Here is a 12730-nt window from a genome sequence, read left to right as displayed (position 1 = left end):
TTCCATCAAAACTTCTTTAACCAAGACTGCTATCTTTTTTCAACTTGACTAATTGAGAAATTTTCCTGTTTCTTGTCTTGTCCTATTTCTCACTACATCTCAATGACCTCAATGCATTCTCCACACTGTAGTCAGAAAGACTTTATCAAAATTAGTTCTGATTGTGTCGCACCTGTTCTTAAAATAATGACAACAAAATAAGCCAAATCAAACATAATAACTATCATTATACCACAGCATTTAACGTGGGTTCTTCAATTGACCACCTCAGGTCAAAACTCAGATCCACTATTTACTTGCTATGTATCCTTAGGAGAATTATCTCAACTCTCTGCATCTAAGCACACTCATATTTTAAAAAGTAGGAGTAATAATAAATCCATTTTCTTAGAGTAGAGTAAGGAATACATGGCACATAGCACATGGCATTTCTATTTTTGAGAGTTTTAAGCTCCCACTATGTAGGCTCCATGATGCACTTTGTACATCTCACTAATCATGACAACCATCCCCTGATGGATGCATTATCTTCAATTTACAAATGTGTCAACTCAAGTTTTTAAAGCAAATAACTTGCTGAAAATTATACAACAGAGCCAGGATTTCCATCCAGAGTCTAATCTGTGGATGTCCCTTTTCCTGAGTTTCCAGGAAAGGGACTAAAATGGGCACGTGGCCACTCCTGAGGCACTCAGTGGTGGTTTAGAAAGCAGGGTCAGGTCATGGAAACATGACTGGTAACTGCTGCAACATGCAGTTCCAGGACAAAGTAGCCAGGAAAAAGCTCTTTGGGATTTCTCCTGTGTTGGCCTTTTAGACATTCTCCCTCATGCTTCCTCATCTTCCTGTTTGTGATGCTCAGTTGTAATGATGTGCTGGCTGTTCCCTGACAAACTGGCATCTCAGGCTTCCTCACGTTTACACAGATTGCACTCTTTGGGCCCTTCTCTAGTTAAAAGATTTCTACTTGTCCTTTATGATAACTTCATGATAATGTCACCTTCTCTGAAACTCTCTTTTACCTTTTCTAGGCAGCTTTAAAACCTTCCTCTCCCCCAATCTTTTCATGTCTACTTTCATCTGCGAAAATGTCACAACATTGTTTTCTTGTATCTATCTGCAATCGTTACACTATAATAGTGTCCTGCTCACATGTTCTGTCTCCTCCTCACTCAACTCTAAGCACAGGGAGACAAAGTTTTACCTCTGATACCATCCCTTGTGCCAAACATAGCACCTGGAATACAGAAGATGCTTGATATTGATTATTCAAATAAGTAAACAAGTAAATATATACTTACTTCCCAATAAAAGAACATATAAGCCCACTTCACTCTAGCTTTTTGTAAAAACATTGACATGATAGATAAAATCATGTCTGTATCTGAAAATTATTGTTGAATATATTTATTCAGTGGCTCAATGGCAAGTATTAAAAAGCTACCTAACCTAAATTGACTTTGACGGATTACTTAATCCACTGGAGCTTTTTTTGTCTAAACAATGGATATAGTAACATCTCTTTATGCATTCATTCTTTAAGTATTTATTCAGGTATTTCCATGATCCAGGTAATAGCTAGGTCCTAGCAAAAAATGGTGGGCAAACTTAGGGTCCATCCTGTTCAGATGCGTATTTAATCTAGTGGAAAATTCAGACAAGAAAAGTCATTCATAACGTGATGACTGTTCTCATGGGGGAGGGTCATGGGAATACCACAGTGATACAGGATTGTGTTGAAGGAAACCTATTCCAGGCTTAGGAGCTGGGTTTAGGACAGGCTTTCTCTGTGACATCTAAGGCAAATGGTATCAATGAGTGTGTGCGTGTGTGCATGCGCACGTGTGCAAATGCACATGTGTATATGTATGGGTGCTTAGTGGGTAGAAAACATGGAGGCCAGAATGAGAAACTGGTAGACAGGACAGTATTTTCAAAAACTTAAATAAATGTCATGGCTCAATTTGAAAGACATAATTGAGAAATTTAGACTCAAATTTAGACTCAAATATCACTGCAGAGATATAGGGACTAGATCACATCAGGCCTTATAAGGCTTTCAAAAAAGTTTTCAAAAAAGGACAATGGGGGGGGGGGAAACTGTAATTGCAATGTATACATCTAAGGATAACCTGACCCCCTTGCTGTACAGTGGGAAAATAAAATAAAATTTAAAAAAAAAAAAAAAGGACAATGGGTCAGAATTGTATTTTTAAAAATTACTTTAACAGATACAATAAAATTACTTTAACTACAATGTGGTGACTGGACTTCTAGGGAGACCAGTAATCAGTTAGATTTTGAAAGATTTTGACTTAAGAATTGATTAGAAAGAATGAAAGAAATGGACAGATGCAAGAACTCATACAAGTGTAGAATTAACCATTAGTGCTTGATTGGGAGAGCTGAAGAAAGATAGGAACCAAGGAGGATGTTCAAGTTTCTATCTTGGGCTGCTGGTGAGCAGAGGAGCCAGTTACAGGACAAAGAAAGGACAGTGAGGTGATAATCTGTTTCCCTGGAAGTGTTCTGTTTTTATAGAACTGTTTTGAAGATTAAGTGCAATAGTTTATACGACAGCAACAATCTCAATGCCTAGTGCATTATAGCTGCTTTTTGTCGTCATTTCAATAATCTTCTTCTCTTTTCTGAAGTTGTACCAGTAATTTAGTAGCAAAACTGAGACTAAAATCCCAGGCTACTGTTTACCAGTCTAGAGTTCTTTGTTAATGGACTGCTGATCTATAAACAAAGATGAAGCACAGGAATTTTAAAGCAAACATTCACAACTTATCCTGAAATTGCTTACAAACTGACAGCTATCCAACTTATTTTTAGTTTATATTTAAAATGAATCATATGTTCCAAAGTGACTGACAGAAACACAGCTTTGTTTCTGAAGCCAATTCTTTTCCATCATTTTGGACATCATTCAGAGCTATAACAGACTTTCAGGGTGTTTAAAAGCATTTATCCACGACAACAACAAATGCTAATTATCATAAAAAATAAACAGCTCCTGTTAACATCATTCTAAGAACTTCTCCTACTCCAGCACTATATTTCATCTATCATCCCATCTGTTTTGGGGTGGGAACAAAGACTGGGATAAAAGTATAATTATCATGTATCAAACTGGACAACACAATGAAATAGAAATGAATATAAATGGGATGAATAGCATACATAATAAATAAATCTGGAAAGGAAATAAAGAAACATAAATAAAATGCAAACTGTGCTATGCAGTAAACAGTAAATACATAAGTCCATAATGAAGTTAATAATGTTTATCTCACTGGGTATGAGGTGGATTTTCTCCCATTTCAGTTTCCTAGCTATCATCAGATTTTCTCCCACATGATCAAACAGTCATCTTGTTCACTTGGGAAGTTTACAGATTCTCTCTGTTGAGTTTCATCATTAACATTCCACCTTGAGATTTTTAAACACATCCAAAAATACAAAAAAAGCCTACTTCCATATATTTATGAATACATTTCAAAGAGAATCTTCTATCCATCTTAGAGTCAGTTCTGTCCTATAAAAAAAAAAATCAAGTTCTCAAAAGTGTGTTAAATTAAAAGGGACTACAAGTGGCTGGTTACACATACAATTATTTCATTACAAATAATACTAAAAATATGAACAACCACATATTCCTAAATAGAACAGAGAAGCCCAACAAAGGCCAGGAGTTTGTTTCTTTGACTGGCATGTATTCATGCTTGTTTCTGTCCTTACATGTATCAAGTGCTTAATAAATATTTGTTGAATTAAATTTTATATAAAATGAAGCATTAATATGCTTTTTTTTCCCCTTCAGAGGGTTTTTAAGGTATACTTATTCAATGAGTAATTTTATAACAACTCTCAGCATTCATGTTTAAATAATCAAAGACTCTTGGATTCTCCAATATCAATGTAACTTTCAAAGTGATAATAGTGGTAAAGTTTCTTCTAAGTAGTAACTATTTTAGTAAATGTAATCTTAGGTTAAATCTCCATTAAAAGTATATACATATTATTTACTATGTATATTTCTCTATTTAGATTTGTCTCAATGATAGAAATATTTAGAAAATCATTTAAGGCAAAAGGTTGATTATTCCAAAACATTACTTTACCAAGCTATAATATGACCTTGATCACAAATCCCATTATCTCTTTATTCAATCACACAAGAACTATATATATGAAATAAAAATGTCAAACACATACTCATGTAAACATAATAAAGAAGGTAGTATATCCAATAAACATTTTGAATATTTGCAACTTTCTATTATGAGTTTTAAGATAATAAGAAATAAATATATAATATCACATGTACAAACACACATGTATGTATAATATATGTGTGTATATATACCATGTATGTGTGCATATACATTTGAGGAAATATGATATATAGTCAGAAGTCACCTGAATTACATCAGGAGGGAAAGGAAAAGTAAATAAACCATGTATTTACAAAGTATATGTATTCATATCTATATATTTCTGTATATGACCATCCATAAATACAAGTGGACCAATTTTTAAATGAATCATTCTATAAACCATCACATTATACACCCTCAGTGAAATCATTCATATAGAACCTGTCATTCTTAATCTGACACATAGAATTTACCAATGATTTGGAATAAAACAATGCTATAAATTTAATAAGCATAAGGTAAAAAAACACATCAAAATTACTTAGGTTATTTTTAAGAACATGTATTGTTATATTTCTAAAGTCAGAATATTTATTTTGGCCACACCTATGGCATGTGGAAGTTCCCGAACCAGGAACAATGGATCCTTCACCTGCTGAGCCACTAAGGAAGGCCCTAAAGTTAAAATTTTTTATAAAAATTTTGCTTTTTAAAATAACAATGCAAGATTACAATTTCTATGTGTATTTAGACTCACTTTTTCTTATTCCAATATTTAAAATTTTTTTCGAGTCATTTACATTGTTTTTCCAACCTTGTAACTCCCTGTTCTCCGTTCTCTTGGGAGAGTTCCTATCTGTCAAGTTGTAGATGGTCAATTTTATTGGACAAGGGACTAATTTCTGCACATAGTTCTAAATACTGCATGCATAAATAAAGTGTGCTCCTGGTGTATTTGGGGAGAATTTAAATTCAAATGAATTTCAACTTTGATGTAAACATAAAGGTATAGTGAAATGTCCTAAAATAAAAGATTTTTACAGTCTAATTTAAAGAGCACTATTTAGACCAGTGATACACACCGTAATATGAAATTCTTTTTCATCACTAGGTAATAATCAAAATAGTAAGCAGTTCCTTTACCAAAATAACTTCCAAAAATTAATACTTTATTTTTTATACTTTCTTACATTTCTCTGAGAATTATTTTTATGTGATACCTCAAGATAACCACTCACGTAAAAAACTAACAACATGCATTAAAATAAGCACAGACAACCTCTAGCCGCAAATATTCATTAAAGATACTGAAATAAATATCACTCAGTAAATAGCATTTTTGCAAGTTCATCCCTAAACTATGTCTATATATAAACAGTTCCAAAAACACTGAGTATTTCAATGCCTATTATATTCTTTCAAATTTGAGAAAAAACTTTTTTAAAAATTTTAACATGCTATACAGATATAAAGGTTATTACTTTTCTACACATTCTTTGCATGTAAACAACTATAGAATATGTTAAGGCACATGTCTGAATTTCTTTTTTAATTTCTTGATAATCTTCAGTGACAGCCAATAACAAGTTTTTCTTTTGAGAAACTACCCTGAAACTAGTAGAAAAATTCTTTGAATAAATATTTCAATATTATATTTCATACTATCTCTAGTCTTCATCTAGTATTATAATTCACAGTAACTGATCCTTCCCAGAACAAAAGTGCTTATTTTACAAATAGAGAGAACAAAGTGCATGATTTCGCTCTTCTAATATCCATAATATTAGTGCTAATATTTAATTTCAAATGTTTTTCCATCCCTTAACTCAATTTAAAAACAAACAAACAAACAAACAAAAAACAAGAATACAGTAAGAATCTCAAATGAGTTTTGGACAAATATCTAAATTTGAAGCATAGCAAGCATAACCCCAAAGTCTACTAATTTTTCTTACCAGTGCTGTCATCATAGACAACTGTGACAGTTTTCCACTTGAAGAACTGCACCAAGTCCAAAATGGCACGGCTGAGTGAAGAGAAGTCTGGGTAGAGGCTGACGTAGAAGGAATCTTTGTTATCTGACACCTGGTGCTTCCAGCGGGTCTGGATGTGGGGAACCCCCAGAGCATTGCAGATGGACTGCACTGCATTTGCTGAGGAGCTGTGGGAAGGCCCGAAGATGGCAGCCACCCCAAGAGACAGCTGATCACAGGCTGAAAAGGAGATAGAAGTCTGTCAATAATCAGAGGAGAGATGCCAGTGTGCCAACATAACCACATTACAACTGTAAACCCAAAGGTATTATCCTGAAGGAAGATTTGTTTTCCTTTCATCCAATATTTACATCTAGCTGATTTTACATTTTGTCTTGAAAGAACACTTCAAATCAAGGAGTTAGGGGAATAGTGTTTCCCAAATTCACTAGTCATCCTCCACAATTTCAAATACTTAATCAGAAGTTATTTATCATCCATTGCTCATCCAAAAAGCTATGGCCCACACATTGCTAAGTAATTGCAAATATCTGAGGATATAGGTCAAGCTGTCCATACAAACACTTATATAAAACCTGATATGACTCATAGAGGGTGATTTCATAAGGATTAATCTCATTGAGTCAGAAGAATATCAAAATATTTAATTAAATAGATAAGTATTTAGTCATCTTTATTTGACTTTTAGATACTAGAAGTCTTTTATATTATATTAAATTATTTTTTAAGTTTATATTTACTTGTAGGAAATTTTATTCGCATCAGTAATAATTATAATAATTAAGAGATGCATAAGTAAATTAAAAGGTATTCAGATGATAATGGACTGTGACAGGACTTTAAGTTCTGTAAGGTACTAAAGCAACTAGTAAGTTTGGGTCTAGAAAGTCAATAAGTATTGGAAACATGAAAATCACCTTTAAATATTTGAAGCGCTGGCCTGTGAAAGAGGCTAAGATTTGCTTCATTTGATGGGAAAAGGAAGAATTAGAGCAAATGTTTAGAATTTTCTCACAAATTTTGGAACAGCTTAACGCAAATAGGCAAATAGGAAATGTTCAAAAGTGGAAGTCTGCTCTAAGAGGCAGTGATTTGTCTATCCCGGCAAATATCTAAATATGACTAAGAAGAACTGACACTAGGATTTAGGGATTGATTATGCGTTCAGACCTAATCCCTCCAAAATAGTTTATGATTCCACTATGCAAAATTTTCTGATATTTTCCTTCAGAGATTTTGCTGCATAAACTACAATGCAATGGATGGATTCTTCAGCATAGAGACATTTAATAAATAAATAATAGTTGGGAAAAAACACTTGTTTAAACTTTTGTTAAAAGTTCAACATGATATAAATAAATAGTTTTGACTCTAGACACTCCTGCTTTCAAAACAATTATTAGAATTCCGAATCAGTTAGAAAGGTTAGAGCCTAAAATTTTTCACCCTCATAGATTTTAATTCATGTACATTGAGAATAAAAGATCTTTTTTTCATATTTTTAACAAGTTACAAATCAAGAAATATTAAAAACATTGTATTAGTTTATATAGAACTTTCTGAAGTGTGTTTCAAATAAGAAATAGAGTCAAAGGAATCATTTAAAGGAATGCAGAATTCAAATAACTCAAGCTCTAATGCATCAAAGTGTATTTATTAAGCAAAATAGTATTATCTATCAAAAGTATAAGACCATATATAGAGAAAATGCTAAAATTTTTTTTAAATACAGCTTGTCATTTTCTTGCCTTTGGAGAAATGATTTTTAAAAAACTTTAAGAATGTACAAATTAATTACCTCTTATTTTATAATGAATCATTAATATCAATATCATATACATATATTTATTGAGGCCCCAAAGATTCAAAAACTATATTAGATCTCTCCTTTAAATTATCTTTTTATATATTGCTGTGCCCTCCATGCACCAATAGGTCAACAAGCAAGAGCTTCGCAAGACAAGATTCACACAAAGACATCCACCCTTTCAACATTTCACGAGGAAAGTTACTCATACAGCTTTTTTGACTTCAGGCCAAAGTCACTTAATGAGTTGGATTCCCAATGGATTTTCAATGGGTGCCAAAATTTGAAAATCCTCTTTAATATTTTGGAAACTAAATGAGTTTATCACCTCTTAATTTTGCTAAGATATTCTCAAGATAGTAAGCTGTTTGTTATTAGAACATTCTAGTCTTTTTTTTTTTAATGTTGCTACTTGAAGTCACCATTGAGAAATCTATTAATATTTCATTTACACTGCACTCATATTCCATATTCTTTGGTCTAAATTACTTCATTTGAGACAGAGCTTCTTCTTCCTAATGGAAATAATCATGAACTATGTCACTAATCAAATGCACTTGTCTTGCAGTTAATGACTTATTTTGCAATTATGATGACAAATGCAGTATTTCACAATAACCTTTACCCCCTTTTTCAGCCTTCAAAACCTTTCATCACCCTGACATGGTTCTGAAACATGGAAACATTTTTATTCATAAAGATATGAATTCAAAGGGCAGGCAGAATATAGGCTTTGATAAACACTAGTTAGCTGGGGGAAAAGAAGGATACTTTCATCTCAAGAAATAGTGTACCTTATCAACTGCCATAAATATTAATGAGTTTAGAAGAAATCTGTACCAGCTGGAATTATAAATAATTATGTACATTTCTATCAATGTAAGGTAGCTAATAAAACAATATTAGCATTACAGAAAAGCAAACATTGTTTTAAAAGTATGAATTTAGATCACTTTCTAAGTCTACTCCTTTGAGAAATCTACTTCATGAAATTTAATTTCTGTTCCATGAATGCTAACATGCAAAAGAAAAGATCACCTACTTAGACAAAGTAAGCCTATGAAAACATCTCTTAAACATATTTACTATTAAAACTGCTGTTTGGTTAAAACAATGCCTTGGTAATAGTTTCTCCATAACTTTCCTTCATATTATTAAATTATTATTCATATTCTACAAAATTATATTTCTATTCTTATCATTTAAAACAATTTTATAAAATAAAATCCATATGATATTTTTATTATTTCTTCATATGATCATTTAAAAATCATTAGCCATTATTTTCACTTAAAAAAAGAAACACCAAGTAGTTAAAAACTGGGCATTAGAGTATACATAAATGAAAGTTTGATTTTTTTTCCAGTAAAATTTTAAGATCGGGCTGGTTTTATGAAGTTACTTGGTAGCAGAGAACTTTCAAGGTAGTCAGCAAATTAAGATCACAGTAATAGAGTAAAATTTAACACATAATGCAAATAAAAATGTAAAAACAGATTGTAATTTGGTAAAAATCCAGTAATGGTATTTCTTTAATTTAGTAGGTTCTTAAAATAAGAATAGTTTATTAGCAAACAAAAGGATTAATAGGGGGAAAAAAAACCCCACAATTCCACTATCCAAGACCAAGTTACACTTCATTTTATACACAATTTTTTTGCAATAGGTAATCATACCCCTTACTTTCCCTGACAAAATTTATATACATTCTGAAAAAAAATATTTGCATGAAAATATTCCCAGTGACTTATAAATTACTTTTGGAATTATGAACTCTCTTAAGAATAGCTGAAAATTTGAATTTCAGAAAACATAATGTTAAATATCCATTACCCTTCTTGGATGCTTCAAAACTGTCATAGAGGTTTATCTTCTGGGTATCATAGGTTAGCGTGGTATTGGGCAACAACGTTCTATTTCTGTTGATTGTGTTCACAGCAAATCTGAACGCAAGTTCCTCAGCTCCCATTGGGCCAGATTCCACATATTCAAAAATACCACCTAGTGAAGAGAAAGAAAAATCACACAGTCCTTATAAGACAGAGAAAATCTGGAAAGGTTTCTGTACTCTTATGTATGTATGTGTATACTCATGTGTATGCATGTGTGGTGTGTGTGTGATTTAAATACATGGAGCTTGTGCTTACTTTTTTCTATGAATTTGAATATTTGGAATGTGCCCTTTAAGATAAATACACACTAGCAAAATTTCTTTGATACTGCTACCAAAATTTAAAAATTTTACATGATTTGAATATGATTTTACCTTTTTTTCTTTAGTAATTGCTTCTTTTAAGGCCTAGGTATGTACAAATCTTGCCTTAAGTACTGATCATTAACCCTCAAAATTTTGCACAGTTCCAAAATAATCAAACCTTTATATTAATATAAAGCTATAAAGTTTGCATTGGGAAAACTGTATTAAACTTGGCTCCATTAATTTTGAAATCAGAATTTTTAGCACAATTTTTCTGGCACTTATCATGTTAAAAGCCTAAAATATTTATTCACTTGCAAATTCCAGTATCTTACACAACAAAAGAACAAAGCAGAATTCCTCTATTTATTTACTCTAAATACTTTTCCAAAAAACACAACATTTTTTGCAAGATAACTCTCCCAAACAATGCAAATCTCTTAATCAGTGAATAGCACTGTAGCATATAATTTTGGCCATAACAAGTAGAATGTAATTTAAAAACATGTCCTTTCCATTTGTCACCTTCCACCAGCTGTGTCTTAGTTCAGTTACCTCATTCGTGTTCCAGCCCTGATATCATCTCTCTCTCTTTTCAGTTATGAGTGACCTATCTAGGACCTTTGCCTCTGATAGAATCTCTTCTTTATTGTTGCTTTGGTGAATGGAATGAAAGGGGAAGCACCTGAGAGGTGACACCTCCAACCTCTGTCCTTAGGAAATTACAATGTTAAAAATAGAGGGCACTTATTTTTCTTCCTTTCAAACTTCATACTATGTACTCTTGGTAGAGTTGATCACCAATTAAATTCCCTTGAACAAGGCAATTTCACAGCTTGCAATTCATACCTTATGAAAAGTCTTTTGACACATGAATGTCAGGTGACTATGCTATCAGCAAACCAACTATTCTAAATTAGTAACAAGTCATGGTATGGTAACAATTCCTGTAAATATGAGGAATTAGGACTCAGAAGATATCACAGCAATCAGACAAATTTACATTCAGGAAGAAATGGAAATTTGTCAGTTTATACCATATTGATTGGAAGTATTTCCCTTACTTTTTCAACTAATTTGATGGAATCAACTTATTGTGAAATTGTATTCTGAATATGTTTAAAATTTTTGGTGACTTACACTAAGCGGAAGGATAAGTATTAACATGCTTAATGGGTGTCAAGAACAAAATTAGATGCCATATATGTAGAAGAGAATAATGGTTATGTGCTTGGACTCTGGAGCCAAATTGGATTTACATTCTGGCTCTGCCACTTGCCACCCATGTAAATTTGGGCAGTTGTCTAAATCCTCAGGCTGAGTTTCTTCAACTCTAAAAGAGGGATTATGATGGAGACTACTGCATGGAGTTGTTAGAAGGGGCAACTGTTATTTCATAATGAAGCATTTAGAATCAGTGGCTGCCACAGAACAAATGGTCCATAAGTGTTAAAGGTTTTTACTGAATTTTCAAAGCAACCCCAAGTATTATAGTTTTACTGGAAATCATCCATTGGCCAAAGATCATACAGCTATTGAGTAACAGAGCCAACATTAGAAGCAGTTCATGACTGACTTCAAAGCCCTTGTCTATTCCACTACAAATTAGCAGTTTTCTTCAAAATTTCATCCAGGCAAAATACAGAAAAATTCTTAAAATGTGAGATATGATGATTTTAGTAATAAGCACGTACAATCTTATATATGAAACAGAAAAATAATTGGGTAATTGGAAAGTGCTTCCTAAGGTTAATTAAGAATACAGATTCAGTTCTAGAAATGTAAACCTTAAGTTGTTACTTTATGGCAAAATAAAATGAAAAACTGAATCTTTTACTTTTCTCAGTTCAAATTTTAGTTTCAATGTGGTATAAATACAACATAAAGATACAGCAATGCTCAACACAGGATGATAGTGAGTTAAAACTTCCCCATTCTTCACCTTGCTTCAAAATAACAACCTACTTTGAAAATTATGTGTCAGAGTCTTCTCTCCTTGAAATACGCCAACCCTGTGACCCAAAATTTTGCTCCAGAATATACACCCAAGAAAAATGTGTATATGTGGTCATCTAAAACCATGTACAAGAATATTCATAACATCATGGAATAAAAGCATCAGTGAGCAAGTATATTCAACAACAGAAGAGGAATCTCACATACAAAATACTGACTGAAAGGAGCAAGAGACTACTGCTGTATGATTTCAATTTTTAAAAAATTCAAAAATGGTGGTGGGAGGTAGGCACATGGAGGGTGAATGATGTGCTGGTGATGTTCTGCTTTTTATCCTAGGTGCTCAGATATACATTATTGAGGCTTTACTCTATGGTTTGTGTACTTCAGTATATGTAGATAATCCTTTACTTGAAAAAAACAACTACATACATGTGCTAATGCTTTTCTAAGTTTGTTAACGTGAGCCATAACAATAAGGGCAATATTGCTAAATGTATCTTGAATATTTGGAAAAATTCATAACTAACTCTAAAAATGATTAAAGGAATATGAAGAAACTATATGAAAGTAGGTTAACTAAACATAAACACAATATATTAAAGTTGTACCT

At 32.4% G+C, this 12730-nt stretch overlaps 1 protein-coding gene across 18 annotated transcripts in view; it reads right to left on the bottom strand.

Moving 5' to 3' along the window:
• The window catches only part of GRIK2 (glutamate ionotropic receptor kainate type subunit 2), a 629197-nt gene that overhangs the window by 381459 nt on the left and 235008 nt on the right, over positions 1–12730 (bottom strand). For all 18 annotated transcript variants that reach the window (XR_014806479.1, XR_014806478.1, XR_014806486.1 and 15 more), the window contains 2 exons: positions 9798–9965; positions 6119–6376 (listed from right to left, as the gene is read on the bottom strand). Coding sequence is in view for 11 of the 18 variants with exons in the window: in XM_021073366.2 (XP_020929025.1) it covers positions 6119–6376; positions 9798–9965 (426 nt within the window). In the remaining 7 variants the exon portion in view is untranslated. The remainder of the gene's footprint in view (positions 1–6118; positions 6377–9797; positions 9966–12730) is intronic.

Source organism: Sus scrofa, chromosome 1, assembly GCF_054392235.1.
Source record: "Sus scrofa isolate SSC_HxYL_T2T_F1_AM1 chromosome 1, Sscrofa_HxYL_maternal_Yorkshire_Landrace_v2.0, whole genome shotgun sequence".
Classification (NCBI taxonomy): Eukaryota; Metazoa; Chordata; class Mammalia; order Artiodactyla; family Suidae; genus Sus; species Sus scrofa.
This window is presented reverse-complemented; position numbering and strand designations above follow the sequence as displayed.